At 55.1% G+C, this 20,854-nt stretch overlaps 8 protein-coding genes across 8 annotated transcripts; 6 read left to right on the top strand and 2 right to left on the bottom strand.

Annotated features, from left to right (window-relative positions):
• Window positions 1-76: 76 nt before the first annotated feature.
• On the top strand, window positions 77-3,348 carry B0T26DRAFT_691048 (uncharacterized protein). The gene has a single exon (XM_060441106.1). It carries the CDS (start codon window positions 238-240, stop codon window positions 3,148-3,150), a length of 2,913 nt encoding a protein of 970 aa, XP_060304057.1. The 5' UTR covers window positions 77-237; the 3' UTR covers window positions 3,151-3,348.
• B0T26DRAFT_691046 (uncharacterized protein) lies at window positions 3,326-5,336 on the top strand. Its single transcript, XM_060441105.1, has 3 exons — window positions 3,326-3,849; window positions 3,963-4,348; window positions 4,405-5,336. The coding sequence occupies exons 1-3, from the start codon at window positions 3,632-3,634 to the stop codon at window positions 5,058-5,060; spliced, it is 1,260 nt and encodes a 419-aa protein (XP_060304056.1). The 5' UTR covers window positions 3,326-3,631; the 3' UTR covers window positions 5,061-5,336.
• A 1,319-nt stretch (window positions 5,337-6,655) lies between these two features.
• On the top strand, window positions 6,656-9,357 carry B0T26DRAFT_97621 (P-loop containing nucleoside triphosphate hydrolase protein). Its single transcript, XM_060448178.1, has 2 exons — window positions 6,656-8,496; window positions 8,561-9,357. The coding sequence occupies exons 1-2, from the start codon at window positions 6,897-6,899 to the stop codon at window positions 9,136-9,138; spliced, it is 2,178 nt and encodes a 725-aa protein (XP_060304055.1). The 5' UTR covers window positions 6,656-6,896; the 3' UTR covers window positions 9,139-9,357.
• A 1,321-nt stretch (window positions 9,358-10,678) lies between these two features.
• B0T26DRAFT_671353 (peptide methionine sulfoxide reductase MsrA) lies at window positions 10,679-11,422 on the top strand (the record flags this gene model as incomplete). The annotated part of the gene is made up of 3 exons (XM_060439310.1): window positions 10,679-10,898; window positions 10,990-11,239; window positions 11,323-11,422. The coding sequence occupies 3 exons, from the start codon at window positions 10,679-10,681 to the stop codon at window positions 11,420-11,422; spliced, it is 570 nt and encodes a 189-aa protein (XP_060304054.1).
• A 410-nt stretch (window positions 11,423-11,832) lies between these two features.
• B0T26DRAFT_737591 (inhibitor of apoptosis-promoting Bax1-domain-containing protein) lies at window positions 11,833-13,000 on the bottom strand (the record flags this gene model as incomplete). Its single annotated transcript, XM_060443473.1, has 2 exons — window positions 11,833-12,316; window positions 12,423-13,000. The coding sequence occupies 2 exons, from the start codon at window positions 12,998-13,000 to the stop codon at window positions 11,833-11,835; spliced, it is 1,062 nt and encodes a 353-aa protein (XP_060304053.1).
• A 2,237-nt stretch (window positions 13,001-15,237) lies between these two features.
• On the bottom strand, window positions 15,238-15,800 carry B0T26DRAFT_97551 (uncharacterized protein). The gene has a single exon (XM_060448176.1). The coding sequence runs from the start codon at window positions 15,626-15,628 to the stop codon at window positions 15,323-15,325; it is 306 nt and encodes a 101-aa protein (XP_060304052.1). The 5' UTR covers window positions 15,629-15,800; the 3' UTR covers window positions 15,238-15,322.
• Window positions 15,800-16,493, top strand: B0T26DRAFT_97554 (uncharacterized protein). Its single transcript, XM_060448177.1, has one exon. It carries the CDS (start codon window positions 15,972-15,974, stop codon window positions 16,392-16,394), a length of 423 nt encoding a protein of 140 aa, XP_060304051.1. The 5' UTR covers window positions 15,800-15,971; the 3' UTR covers window positions 16,395-16,493.
• A 3,289-nt stretch (window positions 16,494-19,782) lies between these two features.
• B0T26DRAFT_97536 (uncharacterized protein) lies at window positions 19,783-20,812 on the top strand. Its single transcript, XM_060448175.1, has 2 exons — window positions 19,783-20,364; window positions 20,434-20,812. Exons 1-2 carry the CDS (start codon window positions 20,076-20,078, stop codon window positions 20,625-20,627), a joined length of 483 nt encoding a protein of 160 aa, XP_060304050.1. The 5' UTR covers window positions 19,783-20,075; the 3' UTR covers window positions 20,628-20,812.
• The last annotated feature ends 42 nt before the right edge of the window (window positions 20,813-20,854 follow it).

The raw sequence follows: 20,854 nt of genomic DNA, 5'->3' as shown, positions 1-20,854 counted from the left end.
GCAATTCTGAATTTCGACGATTTTGGCGGATTTGGTGGGAGCCCCAACTGTGGGCTCTGCGCACAGACCATCTCCTCATTCGGCAAAGTTGTCGGTGGGGCAGTGCTAAGGCATGTGCCCTGTCAGCTGATGCCGCGAGCCGTTCGCGATGCAACTAGCCCCAAACTCAGCCCGCTCTTGCGCCAATCGTGAGTCTTGTTGTTTTGTCCCTTTCTCTTTAGTTTGTTGACCTGTTCGATGCGCGTTGCCCCTCAATGGTTAACACGCCTAAACGTTCCAAATACCTGCTCGCCTCCCACCACTAAACTGTTGCGTACCACAATTTTGCGCCCGGGAGTGCCATGGTTTTACGGCCTGCGTCGCTCTCCCCCGACCAGGTCAAAAATGGCGTCCGGCAGTCTCCCGCTTTCGTCGCCCGCTCACGTTCGAACGGCGCGCGATGAGTCGATCGTGGTCATTTCATCCTCGCCTGAGTTTCCCTCGATTTACGATCTTCTCGCAAAACCGGCTGAAAAGAGCGCGCTGCGCAGTGGAAGCAATGCCGCGCCAATCCCTGTGGACGCAATACGGACCTTCACTGCTGCCGAGCTCTTCCGATTTTCGCGGGTGGAGGGAGAGAGTCTCCCCGATGTCCATAACACGGTGAATCGTCGCTCTACGAGTTCAGTCCGGCCAACTGCCAAGGTTGTGATTGAGCTGTCTCCGACGGTTGCGACCGCAACAACACCGAGTGGGGCGAACCCGAAAAGGCGGCAGGAAGTAACGACAAGAGGGAAAAGGAAGGACGAATCCAGCTTGGAGACTAAAAGGCCTGCTCTCGTCTTTGGAAGCGCGCCTACAAACGCATCTGTTGTGCCCGGGAAGGCACCTGGGAAGAAATCAAGACCAAGCAAGACAATCGCTAGTGGACAGACTGTGCTACCAAAAGGCAAAGTCACGAAGCCCGCAGCGAGCGAGAAGGCGCCGAGAAAGAGGAGTGAGAGAGTCAGCAAGCATTTCAACCCTCAGCCTCCTCCAACAAAGTCTACCCCGAAGTCTGGCATTGAGGACGAACCTTTGGCCCTGGAGCCGGCTATGAGAAGACGAACGGACTGGACACCTCCACCTAGCGCAACACCTACGTATATTCCCTCTTCGCCGACCAACGAGCTTTATTCCCCGGCCGCGCCAGGCATTCACGCCGACAAAACTTCCCAGTTAGGCAACTTCAAGAATCTTCATGACACGTATGGCCGCAAGGAAGAGCGGCAGCTTGGCGAGACGGCGGGCGCCCCGGTGACCAACGACGTTCTGGGGAAAAGGAAGTTGGTCGAGATGGTATCCTCCACAACAGATAAGTCCAGGACGCTGCAGCCATTGCCGACAAGACCAAAGGCGCCCAAGAAGAAGCCGCGCACAATTACAGACCTGGCGACTGCTGCCTACAGAGTGGTTGAGGAGAGCGACAGGCCCCCATCTGCAGAAAAATCGAAGTCAAGTTCGCTTCTTGGGAATATTGGCGCCGGCAGTGCGAAGACGGCTGTCGCAAATAGGCAGCCAGGCAAAAACACGAAGTTGTCAAAGAAGCCAGCAAACCCCAAGGTGTCGAAGAAAAAGGCCGGGCTAGTGACGCAAGTTCTGCTTTCGCCGAAAAGCGCCCTCAGCCAGGTTGCTAAACAAGACTTTGTCTTTGGAACTGCGAGTCAGCTGACGACGGAGGAGGACCCCGAACTGCTCCGCGCCCTGCACGAGGCCATGAAGGCATCAAACCAACCCGACGGCGATCCGTTTGCACGTAGCCTGAGTCCTGTGCGCAGTAACGTCGCGGCCCCCAAGAAAGCGAGGAACAAGCTCTGGGAAGCGGGAGCTCGGGGCGAGGACGGAAGCCTCGTCGATATGGAGTTCTTTGACCTGACCGACTCCCCAGCGCTTCCCAGAGGCCGCACGTTTGAAGCCAAGTCTCCGAAGTCTCCTAGAAAATCACCTAGCAGCCGGGCTGGGACGACGCAGAAGGCGCAGAGGACGCAAAAGAAGCAATCCCCTAAGCCTCACGCCCGTCGTCCATCCTCTGGCTCGGCTGCAGTAGATCTCACCGTGTCCCCGCCCCCAATGTCACACTTTTTCTACACGCAAGACAGCTCCAGGGATCTGTGGAATATAGCCAGTGAACCACTCCCCGAGAAGCCTTTTGGTGGAATTGAACCAATTTCCATTGTCGATCTTGACTTTGATCCACCGCCAAGCAATCAGGAACACAATCAACTTCTCGAACACTCTCAGCCGAAGAGTTCCTCGAAAGATCAACCTGACGGGCCCACGCGCCCAAAGTTTGAGTTATTCACGGATGCCAAACTCGCAAAGGAAGTCGCATCGTATGGCTTCAAGGCAATAAAGAAGCGGGCGGCAATGATTGAGCTTCTAGATCGGTGTTGGTCGAGTAAGAACAAGACTAGCCTGGTGAGTGAGCCCGCAGAACCAGGGCTTTCGCCAACTCGACCTAGAGGACGGCCGAGGAAGGATTCTAGCGTAGCCGCTGTGCCTGCAACTGGGCTACCTGTAGCGGAAGCGAAGCGTCGCGGGAGGCCTAGAAAAGACGCAACAGTATCGTCAGTTGAGGCCAGCAAGCCAAAGGCAACTGCGGCCGCCGAACTTATTCCAACAGCGCCACCGTCAGCGGCGCCAGTTTTATCGACCCCAAAACGTCATAAAGTGGTTGGCCCGCCTCTAGGTCTGGAGATTGCGGATTCTGAATCGAAAAAGGAGGGGGAAGATGATCCCTTCGCATCGTCGCCCATGTCTTTGCCTGATGAGCCACGAATGTTCTCATCTCCGCCAGACGTGGATGTCTCGATTGACGAGGAAGCGGATATGTCACTTCTCGTAGACACCCCGACTGGGCAACAAAAGTTGCTGTTCCGCTACATCAGCAAGGCAGTGACGACGGCGCCGCGAGCCACAGACCCGGAAAACCCGTCATGGCATGAGAAGATGCTCATGTACGACCCCGTCATTCTAGAGGATCTCACGGCGTGGCTCAACTTGGGCCAGTTGGACCGCGTCGGGTTCGACGGCGAGGTGGCGCCAGGCGACGTCAAGCGGTGGTGCGAGAGCAAAAGTATTTGCTGTCTCTGGAGAGTCAATCTCCATGGCCAGGAAAGGAAGCGTTTTTGATCATTCTTTTTAAGCTATGGTGGAACTTTGGAGTCCCGAAGATTTAAATCTTGTTAGCGTTAGGTTAGTTCTGGGACTAGCAGTGACAGTGAGTTTAGAGTGTTGCATTACTACATTTGGCGTGTGTTTTCTTTGTATATGGATACTGTACAATCATACTCACCTTCTCTTCCAGTGAATCCGAATCGATGATGTGGGTCTACGGTCTATGTAAGCGCTGAGACATTCCCGCCAACGCGGTGCTGGCAGTGATTCTATGGATCCTCTTAGCGTCCATTGATTGGCGCGACCCACATCGCTAGCCGACGTTCCATGCGAACTGCTGTTGCCGATCACCCGTAACCCACTCTGACTTGCACGTGCACGAAGCATGATCCTCGGCTCAGAACCTGGTGTTTCTTGACGCGTTGTTTGGCAGCTAAGAAGTGCGCGACGGCCCATTGCTCAGGATAGCTTATCAGAGACAATTCTTAGTCAACCAATGCCGTGGCCTTCCCTCCTGCCGTTTACAAGGCAGACCGTTACAATTAAAATCCTACGTCCATTTCCGTTGCGAACCGTCCGTACGGGCGCCCGCCGATTTTCAGTTTCGCGAAGCTATTCATACGGCGGCCAGAACAGCTCCGAGATGATCAAAGACTTGGAACAGCGGCCTTCCTCGGTGAAGAAGACCCCAAAGCGGCTCAGGTTGGCGGCAAGGTGAGAATCCACTTACCCCGCAGCCTTCACTCTCGAACCACAAAACGACTGTCTTTTCTTTTCAGTCGCTTGACTTGGACCGCTTAGTGACTGACCAAGGACGTGTTTATCAGCGTCATTCTCGTCTCACCCACCAACCAAGTCTTGCTTTTGAAACGTGTCGAAACGTCTAGCTCGTTTGCCTCGGCTCACGTGTTTCCCGGTGGTAACCTGTCGACGTTCCACGAGGGTACGCTCCTTGGAGCAGTGGACGAAAGCACCAAAGAATTCCAGGACGGCACGGCGTATCGGCTGGCCGCGGTCCGCGAGACGTTCGAGGAGTCTGGAATTCTACTCGCGCGCCCTCTGGCAGCAGACCAAAGCCGTAGCGGCAGCCTCAACAATCAGGCTCTCCTCCATCTTCCTGACGCGGCCAGAGAAGAGGGAAGGCGAGAAACCCACGACAACAAGATTAAATTCATCGAGTGGCTAGAAAGTCAAGGAGGTGCGCCAGATCTAGGTATGTGCTAGTCACTTTCATGTCTGTCTTCTGTGTTCAGCTAACACGAAACACAGACAACCTAATCCCATTCACGCGATGGGTCACGCCAGGTTCCATGGTCAAAAGGTTCTCCACCCAAATGTACTTGTACATGCTACCACTATCGGCCAACTCCAGCATCTTGGGCGCTCCAGAGCACGAGTCTGTGATCCAGACGCCAACCCACGATGGCGGAATTGAGCACACGACGGCTACGTTCGACCGCCCTGACGTGTGGCTCGCCAAGGCCAAGGCGGGCAACGTCTTGCTGTACCCACCGCAGTTTTACCTGCTCCACTTACTATCCCAGTTTCTAAATGACAAAAGCCTGGCACCTGCGGGCGCCAGCGCCGCCGATGTGACCGCCCATCTCGAGAGGCAGAGAAGCGCACTGGTGACCTTCCTTCGACAAACGCCGACAACGCCGCCTGATCGGCCCTCGCCGCTCCACGTGCATCCGACGGCGCATATCCCGTGGGCTGAAAAGGTGATTTGCCCACAGCCGCTGGTAAAGGCCCGCCTCGGGAGCAGGTTGCTCGGGCTTGATGACCCTGGGCCAGAGCTGCAGGAGTCTGGAAAGGGCGGAGATTACGACAGAGTGCTGCTGGTGAATTGGAAAAACAAGGAGCCTCGGGACATTGAGGTCAAGTGGCGAGACGAAGTCTTGCTAGAAGCGAAGAGTTCCCTATGATTATGACGACTTAACCAGGGCAGACGTCTCGATTGGCCGGTTCCGGGGTCATAAACTTCATGTAATAGTCGACGGAAATCGTTGTGCCGAAAACATGAAATCAAACTCTGTAGGTTGCTAACAGAATGCTTGAAAATGTTGGATACTTACTTCATGGCTTCCAACATGATGCTAACATGCAAGAGTGTTTTGAAAGCGGGAGTATTTCTTCTTGGTGTCTCTTACAATGAGTAAATACTAATTAAACCACTAATTAAATCGCAAATTTCGATCAAAGGAGTGTATTCTTAAATTTGAGATATATTTTATTTGTTAAACTTTAGGCAACGACCAAGTCAACCAGGCTAAAAGCGGAACATCCTAGCTACGGAACATGCCGAAAGCGCTTTTTTCGCCCGTGTAAACCAGAGACACTCGACATTCAAATTATTACCGTTTATTCGCAAACAACACAAGACTATGTCTCGTCGACAGGGCCTTCATCGGAGCTTTTTTCTAGGGCTTCCCGAGTAGCCCCAGCCTCAATCTGCATATTCCGCAGCCGGGGTGTTCCGCTTTTGGCCTAGTTGACTTGGGCCCAGAAAAGGTTTGAGGTTTACACATGGACCAGTGGGTGGCGTTCCAGATCAACACGGCAAATTGAACTTGACGATTTGTTTCCTTTACATGGGTACCCTCTCTTCACCAAATTCACTGGACCAGGCGGCAGTGGGAAACTTGACTCGAGTGTTAGTTGCTATCGGTCCCACTTCTTTCTGCTTGAGTGTGATTTCTCTTACTGAGCAGGCTGAGAACTGACTGCGGTTGTACCAGACACCTGGTCGCCAAGCGGATAATTACTTGACGCGGTTAATTACCAACGTAGTAGCATGTGGAAATATCGGGCCTCCCAAGTCAAAAGGGACGCCTTTTTCTACATCCGAAACAGGAGAAGTGTCACGATAACAGCGCTGATACAGAGCTTCTAGATCCCATGGTCGGAGTGAAAGATAGGTAGGTACCATTCATATTCCATGATCTTTGTCGCCTACCGTAAAGTTTGGGCTCCCTACCTTAGGCGGCAGCACCCCTCAACGTTCGTGTGGGGCCGCTAAAAGCGACGCCCAGGCGCTGTAAGGCTGATTTTTGGGCAACCCTGCCAGGGCGGAGCTTCTGCCTTTCTCTGCTGCGTGGGCGGGCTGGCTCTGGCCGACCACAACTTCAGCCTCAGGTGGATCGACAGCAGGCTCGATCCCAGGCTGCGGCCCAGAGGCCTACACGTGTACAGTCTCTGGCAACGAGTCACAGGGTGCCGGCCGGGTTCTCGACGACGATCCGCACGTTTCCAATTCGCTGGCGTTTCCAGACACGTAATCTACCAATAATGCGAAAGGCGCGAGCGAGTGCGCTGCAGTAGCACTTTCGCTGTGGGTCGGTCGCTTTGCTGCCTGGAGTTTCGACTAGGACATGGCGGCGGCTCGCGTCCGCTTGTCTCGACGTCTAACTCCCGATTGGCCATTTTTGCCATGGGCAGGCAATGACGAGGGGGCAGTGGCAATGATAGCCCCGTTTACACGATGAACAGTCCGCCTGCAGCTTTGCTCTGCTCTGCTCTACTTGTGACTAGGCTGTGTGTGACTTTGTCATGGAACGTTTCGGGATCGGCTTATCTCGTGCAAACCTAGCATGGGAGACAAGGCTTCCAAACTCAACAAGGTATTTAACACATAGCCTTTCCCGTTTTAACCCTCTGCGAGCTACAACCCATCCCCTACCATTTGGGCTCAATTTCCCTCGCCTTTATCCTCGTTCCCTTCACCGTAACTCTTTCATTTTCCGCCTCTATAGTTCTTCGCCATGGCACCTGGGCTTATCTCGGATGAGATCCCCAGTGGGGATCGCGTGGTGTCGAAGGAGATGGTGGTGACCGTCACCAACGGCCACGCCACAGACGAGGAAGATGCGGTGGGGAAGAAGGTCGTGAATGGCGACGACGTCAAGAAGGCGGATGCGTCGGAACAAGAGACGCCGTCAGATAGCGAGAAGTCGTCTCCCGAAACCAAGACCGAGGGTGCCGGAGAAGAGGCTGAGCCTCAGGACACCACCACCATGAAGTGTGAGATTAAGCATCTCGACAGGAGGTTCGACGCCAAAGACGAAAAGTACTTCGAGGAACGCAAAGACGATGTCGAGAAACCCAAGCAAAAGGACTGGTGGCGGCTGTATGCCTTCTGCATGGTCAGGCACTTTAATTCAGACAAAGAACTCGAGACGACTCGCCTTTACGTCAACCCGCAACCCCTCAGGCAGCTGCTCAAGGACCTCATTGGGAACTACCCTGGCGATCCTATCGACGTGGACGATGTCCAGATCGAAGCGCCCTATCACCCCCTCTTCTACTTCCGGCAGGAGATCGAGACCGAAGGCCTCAAACGCTTCGAGTCAGACGAAGAGTCGCTCGCTCAGCTCAAGCTGCTCATTAGCTGGATCAAGTCGCACTTCGAACAAGACATTGCTGCCTACCAAAAATGCATCGCCAACGAGCTCAAGGCCATCTCCTACGACAAGATCTGGACCCTCTTCCCTCCCAAGACCATTGTGCACTGCAAGGTGCTCAACCAGAGCCGCGCCCTTCGCGTCACCGACTCGTGGTACGATGAGAGTGATCTTCCAGGCTTTGGTATGAGGACAAAGTACGTCGATTTTGACGGCGAGAGGCTGGGCACTCGCCGGCTGGAGATGTTCATCCCGAAGTACCAGGGCACCCGGGAGCTGAGCCAGCTCAGCACCATGCCGCTGGATCTACACGAAGATGCCGCCGAAGTCCGCGAGGAGCTCCTGGCGCGCGGGAGGAAGTTCGAAACGTACCTCGGTCAGCATTACCTGTCATACAACGGCATCGCCCTAAAGGCCACCCCCAACGGCTACGCACGGTATAATGTGTCGGGCCGCGTCATGATTGACTGCAAGACGTACCACCGGCTGGACCCCAACGACTCTTTTACCGTTAAGGAGATGAGCAAGGACGAGACCACAAGGTGGGAGAGGTCTCGCCGGCGGCACCACAGCAGCAACAACGGCCTCAGCTTCGCGGGCGAGGAGCGCACCTACGACAAGCTGTCGGACGAAGATGCAATGCTGACCAACGCCACGGTCCGCGGCTACTCCTTCACCGTGAAGCGCTTCCTCGAGTTCTTCGTCGACGAACTGTTCCCCATCGAGTGGAACACGACTTGCTTTGATGATCTGGTCCTCGACCCGGCGGTCAAGAAGACGGTTCGCGCGCTGGTCTCCACCCACGCGCAGAAGCGCGACACTTTCGACGACATCGTGAAGGGTAAAGGCCAGGGGCTAGTCTGCGTGCTGCACGGCCCGCCTGGCGTGGGCAAGACCCTGACGGCCGAGTGTGTGGCTGAATATGTGAAGCGGCCGCTGTACATGGTGTCGTCTGGAGACCGTAAGTCTATCCCCCCTGACAAACCGCATGCTCTCTGCTTGGCGCTAACCGGTATCTTGTTCAGTTGGCACCTCCTCCACGGACCTGGACCACCAGTTGACGCGCATTATGGATATGACGGCGACGTGGCGGGCTGTGCTCTTGATTGACGAGGCCGACGTGTTTCTGGAGCGGCGGTCGCTGCACGACCTGCACCGCAACGCCATGGTCAGCGTTTTCCTGCGGGTTCTCGAGTACTACGGCGGCATCCTGTTCCTGACGACCAACCGCGTGACGACCTTTGACGACGCCTTCAAGTCGCGGATCCACATCCCCATCCGCTACACGGACCTCAGCGTCGAGTCGCGGATGCAGATCTGGCGCAACTTCTGCAAGATGGTCCCCGGCGGAGTCGACATCAACGAGAAGGGCCTCGCCATCCTGGCTAACCACGACCTCAACGGCCGCCAAATTAAGAACGCCATCAAGGCCGCGGAGAGCCTGGCTGCCTTTGACGGCGCCAAGCTGGATCTTGAGCAGCTGCTGCACATCACCAAGATCCAGGCCACGTTCGAGAAGGACCTGACCAGCCTGAGCGGCATCGACTACACGGCGCCGGGCGAGACCAAGAAGGACGCCGACAGCAGGAACATGTTTCTGTAATTTTCGGGTTCTTCTCTCCAATAATGACTCTCAACGCTAGCCTTTTCATCTCCTTGTATTGTTCTCTTTCCGGGGCTATAGGGGCAATCTCTGCATGTTTCACTGACACGGCGCTTTTCTTTTGCGGTAGCTGAAGGTGGGCCGGAATAGGCCTCAGCGAGTTTCTCCGGCGCAACGAACATACATGAGCTATATCGATTTTCTTTATGGACTTGGCTCGATAGTTAGGGCATGCCTACTTGCCTAGATAGAAACTATTGCTTTACCTTTCTGTTATGATCCTGCCCCTGAACCAAGCAACACCCTTAGCGTTCAACGTACGACTCCCCGCTATGGCGCAATCGTGGAGGTAGAGACCCGGCGTTCGGCCTGTGGGCCTTCATTTCTCGTTCCGATATGCGCAGGTAGTTAGCGGCGCTGAACGTGAATGTCGGTAATTCAAGATTGAGAACACGGGAGCAGGTGTAGCAGCAGAGGCCGTGGGAGGATGCGATTAGACCCTAGGACGCCTCCCGTCGGCAGCCGGCTCCAGCGGAGCCTTAGCTTAGGGCCCTTGCGTGTGCCGCGGTGGTGGGATGCCGGGCGGGCGTGTAATCTCGGGATTAGGGCGGCGCTGCTCATAGCGGATTTGACAAGTGCACAAACGCGAGGATTTTGCTGACGTAGACGACAAAAAAAAAATCGCGAGGCAATCCTTGCCATTTATTTGCCTGAAAACATCGTTTCCAAAATGTGGTGCTGGTTATGACGTCGTTGGAAACCATCGGGGACTGTCGGAGGGGAGCAAACAATGGAGCCTTCCGCTAGAAAACGTTGCCAGTCAGATATGTAATCATGAGACTGCTCTCACATAAAACGACAGCCTCGGTCCATTTTAGTAGGGACTGTAATCACATAACTGTTTTGGGAAAAAGAACTCGCAGAAAGGAGACTTGCAGGTTGAGTTGATGGTAAGGTTCGGCTCCTGGAGCTTGAAATTGCCTAGACTACTAACACCCCGCACCGCAGCCGCTAGTGGGGCTTAGTCCATGCTGGTGGCATTTGGAATCATCGGCCGGCCCTGTAGCTCAGGGCTGAGGGAGGGGGCGTGCCATTGGCCAGGGATTTGTCAAAGCCGCCAAAATGGAGGACCGATCAACAGAGCTTCGCCTCTGTGCTTTGGAATCGGCACGAAGCTCAGTCCGCCTGTAACATCCAGTGCGCCGGCTACGCATATATCTATATAACCCCCGTCTCAGGGGCAAAGCTCAATCTATTTCATTGCCACTATCCACTGTTCCCAATACATCAGAAGGAGCATCTCAACCTTCATCCAGTCCACCCTGCCCCTTCCTCCGCCATCGCCCCTGCATGTCGTGATCGCGAAAACGACTACAAAACCCACAGCGACCCCACTCCGCAGCAGCGCTCGTCATAAAATACCATATCAGCGCAAAAAGCTCGAGAGGTTCTAAATACCAACATTTTGCGCATGGCCTCTGCAAAGAACCTCTCGTCCTTCCTCACCCGCCTCATTCGACCATTTACGTTCTCAGCGACCATGTCCGGCGTGTCTTCCTCTTCGGGCGGCTCGCCCACGGCCACCCCCATCCCCGAGGGCGCCGAGAAAGCGACGGTCGCGGCCGGCTGCTTCTGGGGCGTCGAGCACGCTTTCCGCAAGAAGTTCGCCGACAGCGGCCTGTACGACGCACGCGTCGGCTATATTGGCGGCGACGTGGCGAACCCGTCGTATCGCGCCGTGTGCGGAGGCAACACTGGCCGTACGTGTCGTGCTTGCGCCCATTCCCTCCCCCAAGAAAACAACCCCCCTGTAAAAAGGAAACAAAATGCTGACTTTTGTGTGCCGACCAGACGCTGAAGCCACGCAGCTCATCTACGACCCGACGCAGCTCAGCTACTCACAGCTGCTCGAGTTCTTCTACCGCATGCACGACCCGACGACGGTAGACCAGCAGGGGCCAGACCGGGGCCCGCAGTACCGCAGCGGCATCTTCTTCCACTCGCCTGAGCAAGAGACGATCGCGCGGGACATTACCAAGAGCGTCGACGAGCAGTGGTGGAGCGGCCGCGTCGTGACCGAGATACTGCCGGCAAAGGAATGGTAAGTGATTTTGTTGATCCCACGCAGCCTGGAATTGATTCAGAACTATGTATTGAGTGGCGCGCTGATATTCTTTAATGTAGGTGGGATGCCGAAGAATACCACCAGCTGTACCTGGATAGAAACCCCATGGGCTACGAGTGCCCGAGCCATTTTACTCGACCGTTCCCGGAGCTGAAGTAAAGCTCCGCTCCGCGCATTGTACATTTGTCCAACACATATCTATGGGGAGGTACGGGTGGGACGAGAGCTCTAATGGCGTCAAGAGACAGTCGAACTTTGATGATGGGATGAAAAATGACCGCTGTATTGGTGTTATAGGAGTTTTTTTTTTGTATTTTTAGATCTTTCAACACAGGGCACCCAGTTTTTTTTATTTATTACAAGGAAAACCCATTGCACATATCCCCACACTTCGCTTTGACTCTACAAACGCCGGTTAGTGGGTCATATGTGCGCCGAAACCATTGAGTAGAGAGGTCCTTGTACCAAGTCATCTGCTGCTGCTCGCACCGGGCTACTTGCCCCCCCAAATTCCTAATCTTGTTGTGCAATATTCCTACCCTGTATCTCGCCCCTCACCATCTTTATCTCTACTTCCTCCTTTGCTGCATCATCAAGATCTGCACCATGCGAACCCAGATGTTCAGAAAGTCCAGCTCAAGGCTGATGCTCTCGTTCACGGGATCCCTCTTGATCAGTCCGCGCTCCGCGAGGCGAGCATGGTGCAATACCTTCTGCACGTCGTAGAGCGTGAAGCCGCCAAACACGGCGAGACCACCATACAACCAGAGGTTCTCGGTAAGGGCCAGGGTGCGGATGGCCGTGGCCGGGATAATCAGAGGCGCGAAGCCAGACACGGCAACGATTGCGGCACCAGCGAGCAGAGGACCACCAATGTAAAGGTACTTCTCCTGCTTGGCGGTGGCACCAACGAATGAGATAGCGCCCATCATGGCGACCGTGTACAGGCCGGCGCGAGCGAGAAGAGCGGGAGCAGCCATCGCCATGAGGGGGGCGACAATGGCGGCTTGGGTCACGTTGAAGGCCGTCCAGAAGGCATACTTGGGAACATAGCTGAAAGAGGGAAATGTTAGCAAGACATATTATCAGGGATACAAATCGGGAAGCAAACCCCGCCATCCCGAGCTGCGCCAAAGAGGAACAAAAAAGAAGCACCTACTTGTCGGGGTCAATGGACCGCGTGGCAATCATGCTGCCAATGCTGAGGGCAATGCCGCCAATGCCAATGGCCCAGGGGTTAGTGGCCATCAGGCGGTAGACGAAGCCCGACGTGACCATGCGGTAGGCCGACACGCCGATGATGCCGACGCCGAGGCCCGTGTGCAGGAACGTGTTGTTGAGGTACTGGCGCTCGAACAGCGGCATGCCGCCGTCTTCGCGCGTCTCACGGTTGAACATGACGTTAACCGCCACCAGCGTGCCGCCGAAGATGGCGCCGCCGACAACCAGCTTGCGGATCAGCTCGCCGCGCCGCGCCGCCGGGTCTGCGTACGCCTGCTGTTGGTAGCTGCGCGCGGCGCCTTTCACGCGCGCCAGCACGTTGCTACTGCTTGATGTCTTTGTGTTTGTGCGAGCGGCGAGCGACGCTGTGCGCGCCGTGAAGAAGGCATTCTTAGGCGTTGCGTTGTGGAAGGCGCGGATTGCGGTCGAAGGGCTGGTGGTGGAGGTTTTCACGATCTGCGGCAGCCGCGACGCTAGGCGGGCGGGGCCTGCGCGGAGCGTTAGAGTGAACGACATGGCGGTGTTGCTTCGGATTCTCGATGTCGAACAGGACGGAAAAAAATGATGAGAGATTGGCGGGGCGATGTGAAGTGGCTTTTGAGAGCCGTCGATGGAAGGTTGGAGGCGGCAAGTTTGGTGACGTCTTGACCACCAGCACTGCGGTGTTGGGCTGCTTAGCTAACGTGGAGGAGGGATTGGTCCAAGCTCTCGAGGAAGCTTTGAGTAGCCCCGCGCCCGTTGTTTGTGAGCTCTGCCGGATTTAAGCGGAAAGAACGGAAGTAAGAAGACCCTAACCCTAGAATAGTAAGTCGTTTCGAGGATTCGATGGGGCATCAAACTCCAGCGCGAGAACGAGCTCTCAGATGACTAGGTATTTAGGCCACATTCTGGAGTCGTGCATCATAGCTAAAGGGCTCCGACAGGAATCACCGGCTTCCGATGAAACATATAAATAAAATAAAGTCATTTGTTGTTGTTTAAATTGCATTTGGTGTCCAATGGGTCATCACCACCTCACCTAGTACTCATTCAATCGGCGTAGTGAGATTCATACGCCAATTAGACAGAAGCTCTGTCGCTCAAACGGAAGTTAGAAAAAATTATCATAGAAGAGGTTTTTTTACTTAAGAATATTATTAGATAGAAAGAAATGGAGTCCTACTGAATGATCAAGGATGAGAGATTGTTACTACATCTTACCTAATCAGAAGAGAAAAAGACAACGACTTGAAGTTTGCAGCTTCAGTCGTATAGATTCAAGTTTCACCTCTCAGCTTCCACCACAGCCAGAGCTCAGCTTATTAGGGCACGTAGATGGTTGTGGTGGTGTTGCAGTCCGAGCACTTTATATGCCCACAGGAGAGGCCAGTGCACGAAGAGTGAGTGCCAGTCGTGTTGTTTTGATAGCAGAAACAGCACTGCCAAGTCTCAGCTGTCCTGGTCTTACGAGCACTGGGGCACGTAACGGTGTAGGTGGTGTGTGTGCCTGTCATTTTGACTGTGGTTTGGTCGTTGAAGTTGGCTTTGTGTAAGTAAGCAAGTACGTACCTGAATGCCCAATGCTGGTTCTGAGATTGCAAGTCTGATACGGTGATGAATCCAGAGAACTGCCTGTCCAGAGACCAGATGATCTGAACTGGAACATGACGGTATATATATAATTGGGAACTTTTCTCAAATCGCAGTTTGTGAACTAGATTCTTTGACCCCGACAATTTCTCGAACTGTAAGCATCAGGAGACTGAGTAAGGAACAATGTCCCTGTTCCAACTTTCTTTGTGACTTCAACAAAGCTCGAGCTGGCTGTTGTTGTTGGTTCTGGATTCTCACCCTTTGAAAGAATGACATTACGTCTCCCTTGTTCATGTCAAAGGGGGGATGATTGTCATTGCTTTGTTGAGAAAGTCTACTTGAACCAAGCCCTTGTTTACGTGGACTGTAATGTTATGTTGGACAGAGCCGGCACCTCACATCACTACCTTTCTACCACTGTCAGCCCCGGAAGTGATATTTGATTCTGTTCAGTGCTGGTGGGCTGTGTGTTGTGAGCTTGGAGTGGGACAGTAGGCAGCTATTATGTCATAGCCACTGTGGCTGCCATAGCCTCCCTGCCAAAGAGGATTTTTACGTGAAGGGAGGGCACAAGCAACTTGGCAAGGAGAATGGCACAATACTAAAGTCAAGCTGGGCACGCATGAGGCAGGCGTGGGCGGCGGCGTTGTGGCACTAAAGACACCCAACCGGGAAAACACGCGTATTTGTGACATCGTTCCCGCAGGCCGGAACCGAGGGACTGGGAGCTCTCTTCATCCGCGCATGCAAGCGTATCTGTAATCACATTCAGAGAAGATGTTGGTGTTGTAGGCCGAAGTCTATTAAAGTGTCTGTGTAGATGGATGGCGATTCGCTCGTTGCGTGCTCACATTCAGTCCGTGGTTAAAGTCACTTGTATTCCGTCCCGTGCGGCCCCTTGTATACCATTGGTATATCCGCAATCCGAATTTAGTGCCCACCAACACCTGCAAGTCCGGCGCCATCCACGACAAGATCGGCCCCGGAAAAGACGGCTCCCGATTACCGTGGCCCAGCAATGCCGCGCGCAACAACTAACCCGGCTCAGAAACCAAGGTAATGGAGTGGTAATATCGCTGGTTCTTGTTTTCACCATTTTGCCGACGCGCGTGCTGAAGCGGGCCGCCGAAGTGATGGGAGCCAATGCGCGCTGCCAAGTATTTAGCCAACCGACTCGTCCGCGCTCGATTCAGGCACGCTCGACATCTCGGGACCACCAACCCTTCAACCAAGAAAGATAGCTGCTGTAATTTAAACACGGCCTGGTTATAGCCGGCACAGTATCGCACACACTCCAACTACCCACCAACGTGCCTGGCATGTGTTGTGCGTGGGGCGCCCGTGGAAGGCGGGCAAGCTTATTGTATTTATGCGATTGCAGTATCCATACGGATACAAAGTTACCATGTGTTGCCGGACAGCGGCCGCTTCCATCCCATCCCACGTTGTCGACCAACTTGGCCGCCGTAGCTTCAACGAGTGTGGCCTGCCTGGAGTTTTTCTATTTTTAAGAAATTGAGACGAACGGCAATTATTCAACTTTGCCTTGCGGCTGCTTGTTTCCTTTCCCATCCACTCACGCGCCTCTGCACGGCCGCCTCCGAAACCTGGGTTGAGACGATCCAACCGCCCCTGTGTGGCCCAGACGGCAGGGTTTCGACGTACCACAAGTCTCAGCACACGGCCTTGTACGCTCGAAGACGTTGGTGCGACCTCTGTTGGGTTCAGCAATTCTCAGCAATCCGCGGACATTAAGCTTCGATTGCTTTGCCGGACGAATAAGTACAGCTCGAGAGAAGCGCTGTGCCCTGCCGAACTCTCGGGTTGACGCCCGGATCAACTACAAAAGCTCCATTCCTTGGAATAAAAACAACAGACTCGAAAACTGTACAAGGCTTCCGCCTAGCAAATCGCGATGAAGATCAACAGCACATTCGGCATTCTGCTGCTCGCAGTGTCAGCAGCGGCTTTCTCGGTCCCAAAACAAGCCGTTCTCGGCGGAGACGTGAGAAGGCCGGGTTCTCCTGACGAGACAGCGCCAAAGACAGTGACAGTAACGAAGACAGCGGCGGCTATACCGACTCCGTCAGGGATGGTCACTGTCACCAAGATAGTCACGCAGACGCCGACCGAGCCAACGACGGCCGCGACGGCCGCGTCAACGCAAGCTGAGAATAAAGACTCGTCAACATGGCTCGGGAATCTGTTCCGGAACCACTGGTCGACAAAGGGGAGCAATTCGGGCGCGCTCGGCTGTTTTTGTGTCGGCGGCTCAGTCTGCTGCCATGGGGGCCCGAACATGGAGCTCAATTGCGATTACGGCGTGTGTGGCATTTGAAGTAGCCACAGTCGACACCTCAACGCGAAAACACAGTAACAAACCGGCATCAAAACAAATAATCGCTGAAGGAGGATGAACTCAATCCTTCGCTTTTCGGCTGGGCGAATCTAAATCTGCCGCCGTCAAACTCTGAAGGTTCGCTTGGCATCGCCCCAGCGGTGGGTGGGCCCCGGCTCCTCCCGAAGCTTGCCGGCCCGAAACCGGCTGCCCCACAGATCGCCCCATACCTGCCCGGACTAGCCTCCGGTGAGAGAGTTACAATGTCGGCGCCGCGATCAAGGGCCATGAGCCATTATCAGTAGCATATCGACATGCCGGGAAAAAGACGTCAAGGCGAGTCCTGATCGGACAAGGTCCGGATACCCCTTATCAGCAGGAGCTCATGCCTTCGGGGGACTGAGACTCCTTTTCAGGAAAGGGGATGATATTGGTCTTTTTAGGGCTTGCACGAGACGGGCAGGTGGAAGAGGACGTGGAGGGGGCTTTACCCGGAGCACGACTGTGATAAGCCCTCCAAGCTTTCCAGGTCTCTGTATGCATTTACGTATACGTAATATCATCGCGGGCGGACATCGCACTGCTAAGAGGGGAAGGGGAGAGGGGAGGTGCGAGTACGATACCAATAATAAATAATGATACATTGCGCGCGCCGAAATGGATGGTGCCATGCCTCAGAACTCAATGGTTCGTAAATCGCGACCTCCTGCCTTTCTCGACATCGGGGCTAGCGCCTGCGTCCATGCTGGCTCCCAAGCCGCGCGCGCAAGAGGGCACGCGTGTGCATTTCAGACACCGAGAGCCCACTTTAGCCGGTCCATGGCTGCTGGCCACCACATTGGCCACGAGACCTGAACCAGCAGGTCTTATCGTTCTTCGCCAGAGGCCTGGCATGTATGTAGCCCGAGCACTGGTCCGGATCTGGCATGGAAAGATGATGCGAGACTTAAATTTGCAACCAGGTGAATACTTTTCCTTCGCCGCTGCATCCTTGCAGCCAGTTGCGCGAACAGCGCCGGGTCTGCGTTGCCTGAGTGCTGGTGATAGGCCCGAGTCTTGGCTGGCCATACACAGTAGATTTGCGCGAAATTTCCGTATCCAGGCGCGTGGCAACCGAGGCCTACAACATGTAGCGATTCGGTAGGCCGTATCCGTATTGACATGACAGCTGGAAGGAAGTCATCAGCCGCCCTCATGGGAGCCAAGTCTCATGGGATGGAGTAGGATGGGGTGGAATGGGAGGGCACGGGAAAGCAATGCTGAATGCGATCTCCCGGCCCCGGGCCCTATGCATGAAAATGGTTCATCTCGACTTTCTAGAACAAGAGCACGTTACCACGTGCACGCCATTCGTGAGGCAGAATGAGATGCCTCACGCCTCAGCTCAGCAGAAAAGACATTTGCGCTCGATTGTGGCCTTCCATCCAGTGGGCATCCCATCTTCAGCGGGTTAATCACGCCAACTCTGCTGTGCCTCGGCGGCGAACAGCCAGATGCAGGCGGTTTAGTTTTGGGAAATAAGATCCTTTCCCGGCCTGAAACGCTCTAACCGGTTCTTCTCTTGCGTTGCGGATAGCCCCTATTGCACATGCACCTGAAGCTAAATGGTGGGTGTCTAGTAAGCAGCAGCAAAGCAGCAGCAGGCCACAGACCGATTAAACAAGAGACCGTGGAAGGGGACGGGGGAAAAAATTGAGCAGGATCGGGGCTGCTACCTCCGCCAGGATGCCATGCGGGCGCCCGGGCCCAGGGGAAACCAGAGGACAGACACCACAGAAGTCCCCGGAGAGGGACGCACAGGCCAGCGCTAGAAGTATTCTCGAAGAAATTCCTGCAGGGTTGGGGCGGCGGATCAAGCCGAGCTTCCTGGGGTTGTCATCGCGACAAGGGATTTAGCTGCCATCCGGGGTTGCCGAGGGGTAGCTTGGACTTGGGAGCTTGGGCAGGGCAGGGAGAGAGATGAAACAGGCAGCGGCCACTCGGGCCATGGACGTGATACAGAACCATGATAGCCCATTATTTCGATTTTCCGCGAATCCTCCGGAAAGAAAATGCCCTTATGCTGATGCCCAAAGGCTGCAGTGACGCGAGAAGAAATATAGATATTTGTAGCACGGAAGCCACATGGCAACAGAGATTGCCAGCCCACGGGCAAAAAGGCCGGCGTCGGGACCAATTACCAACGGTGCCTAGACAGGGGGTAAGCTAGTGAAGAATTTTTCTAGAATCAGGGGAAGAGGAACCCACCGAGTTGGAGAGCCATAGGGCTCGTCATCGTGCAGAAAATGATGGCTTTCAGCTGCACGATTTGTTTCTGCTGTACCGCCGCGAGCCAGCGGAGGTGCGAAACTAGTGGGCGTTCAGCGCTCTCCACTCACTTGCGCCCTACCTTTGGGCCCTGATAAAGTTTATGATGGATTCGGGATTTCGGTGGAAACGGGCGCAATGGGATGGAATGCCCGCACATGTCGTGCCGTCGCACGCCATTGGGGGAGCCAGTGTGCTGCTGTGAGGTGGTGGTGAGTGCCAGAGTGGTCTGGGTCCGCTGTGAGGCCCCGGTTCGCGGGGTTCTCTTGCCGACCGTAGCAACGGGTCCATGCTCTCAGAGCCCTGAGGTGGGGTGGGGTTGACAGGCTGCTTGCAGCTCTCCCAAATTCTTTGCATTCGCGGTTCTGCGCGTGTTGCTCACCGCACTGAGTGCTGACACTTCTCCGTTGGCTTCATTACGTGCGTGCTGCAGAGTATCTCCATGCAGGAGGCTTCACTGTCATGTAAGGTAGTCGGATCCTAGCCGCCAGCTAGCCGTCAAATACCATTGCCTAGCTGCCGTACCTGGGTTATCCGATGCCTCGATGCATTGATGCAGGACACTTGCGCCAGTGTGGTTAAGTTGCTCAGTTGCGTAGATAAATTGCACACTAAACCCGCAGAGGCCTTGACCTTCCATCCACTCGACGGCCCGCTTGTCGTCCTCGCCGCAATCCCCAACGAGGCAACCAGACACGAAGCTGCTTCTACTGTCCATCCACGCCGCTCGCTAGCGGCAATTGAGAGGGCGCCTGCAGTCAATGGCGCCGGGTCGTCGCCTCATTAGATTGCGTGGAGCCCCCGTGGGCATCAACGAGACCCCCCTGCGCTCCGTGCCCCGCGGTCAAGCTAATTTAGACCCAAACCCTGGGAGTGCTGAGGCAAAGCTGAGCTAAGGAGGGACAGACAGTACGTAGAACGCACGTCGGTGGCTCAAGGGTGGCAGCGACGACCAACTGAGCTGCCTTCTGCTACAACGCTCCCGGTCTGCACACTCCCCCCATTCTGGCCCCTAGGCACGAGCACGTCAAAACACACATCAAACTTAACTTGGGCTTCAAAGAGGTGCCATTCGGACCGCCAGACGGACTTTGTAGGCGGACCCGGGGCATCAAAGAGCTGGGCTGAGCTGCAGCATCCTCCCGTGCTGTGCTGACAGGTCTGGCGCCAACTTGCACTGCAAACTTCTGGAAGCACTTCAAGCCGGCAGCCGACGCCGTCCGCTCCAAAATCCCACACCTCCCCATGAGATATCGCCATGTCAACGCCCTGCCGCGATTTTAGCCCCTGTTTGTCGGACTTGTCGCCGCCCGCGGTGTCGGTGGATGTTTCGTCGCACTGAGCGCTGAGGCATCTAAATTCCCATCGAGGCGGATGCCGGGACGTGCCCCGCGCTCCCCAGACGAGAGGCATCGAGACATCTTGGTCCCGCCAGCTCAGCGTCCAGAACCCACCGACAGACTCTCCCCCCGCCTGTTCCCGTCTCTCTCACATCCCAGACGTGCGCGCCTGTCTTCAGCCAAAACGCAACCCGACTCGCTGGCTGATCTTGCCCGATCTATTCATCCCGAGCTGCTATTACCCCACATCTTGGAATCTCCAAATCCGTCCTTCCATCCCTCGTTGCGGCGTTGTTCTTTGCGTTTCAACTCGTCCACACCATGTAAGCGATGCCGGAGAGAGGAAACACACGACCGACAGAGGCATTGACGCTGACCAAGTTCTCCTCTAGATCCCCATCTACCTCGAACTTACAGAAGCCTGCGATCAAATCAAGCCACGTCCCCCCCCCCCCAGTGCTACAATGCGCCAGCGCCGTGCTTGACGCTTCGAAGGAAACATCAAACGCAAACCGAGGGCAAACCTCTAGGACCCAGGCAGGAATCAGGTCGAGAATTTCGGCACCCGAATCTCCAGGCCCTGTGACTTCTTCCGCGACAGCCAAACCGGGAATTTTCCAACTCTCTCGGCGAAACCGAGCGTCTTGTCTTCCCCTCACGCGCCACGGATAGGTAGACAAGACGAAAGAGAGCACAAGCCGCTTCCCCAGACGTTGCCGTGGTTCACGTTTCTGTGTGGGGAAGTCGTTGTTGGGTTGGTTATAGCATGAAAGCTGCCCGCCTAATTTCGATCTAGCCGACCCCTCCACAATT

The sequence above is a fragment of the Lasiosphaeria miniovina genome (assembly GCF_030549165.1).
Source record: "Lasiosphaeria miniovina strain SMH2392-1A chromosome Unknown B0T26scaffold_1, whole genome shotgun sequence".
NCBI lineage: Eukaryota > Fungi > Ascomycota > Sordariomycetes > Sordariales > Lasiosphaeriaceae > Lasiosphaeria > Lasiosphaeria miniovina.
This window is presented reverse-complemented; position numbering and strand designations above follow the sequence as displayed.

Excerpts from the sequence above, each read along its gene's own strand:
- B0T26DRAFT_97551 (XM_060448176.1), bottom strand. The coding sequence starts at position 15,628 with ATGGGAAAGGAAACAAGCAGCCGCAAGGCAAAGTTGAATAATTGCCGT.
- B0T26DRAFT_97536 (XM_060448175.1), top strand. The coding sequence starts at position 20,076 with ATGCCGGGACGTGCCCCGCGCTCCCCAGACGAGAGGCATCGAGACATC. Across the intron at positions 20,365-20,433 it reads TTTCAACTCGTCCACACCAT|ATCCCCATCTACCTCGAACT; the intron begins GTAAGCGATGCC and ends GTTCTCCTCTAG.
- B0T26DRAFT_97621 (XM_060448178.1), top strand. The coding sequence starts at position 6,897 with ATGGCACCTGGGCTTATCTCGGATGAGATCCCCAGTGGGGATCGCGTG. Across the intron at positions 8,497-8,560 it reads CATGGTGTCGTCTGGAGACC|TTGGCACCTCCTCCACGGAC; the intron begins GTAAGTCTATCC and ends TATCTTGTTCAG.
- B0T26DRAFT_97554 (XM_060448177.1), top strand. The coding sequence starts at position 15,972 with ATGAAGATCAACAGCACATTCGGCATTCTGCTGCTCGCAGTGTCAGCA.
- B0T26DRAFT_691046 (XM_060441105.1), top strand. The coding sequence starts at position 3,632 with ATGCCGTGGCCTTCCCTCCTGCCGTTTACAAGGCAGACCGTTACAATT. Across the intron at positions 3,850-3,962 it reads CGGCTCAGGTTGGCGGCAAG|CGTCATTCTCGTCTCACCCA; the intron begins GTGAGAATCCAC and ends CGTGTTTATCAG. Across the intron at positions 4,349-4,404 it reads AGGAGGTGCGCCAGATCTAG|ACAACCTAATCCCATTCACG; the intron begins GTATGTGCTAGT and ends CACGAAACACAG.
- B0T26DRAFT_691048 (XM_060441106.1), top strand. The coding sequence starts at position 238 with ATGCGCGTTGCCCCTCAATGGTTAACACGCCTAAACGTTCCAAATACC.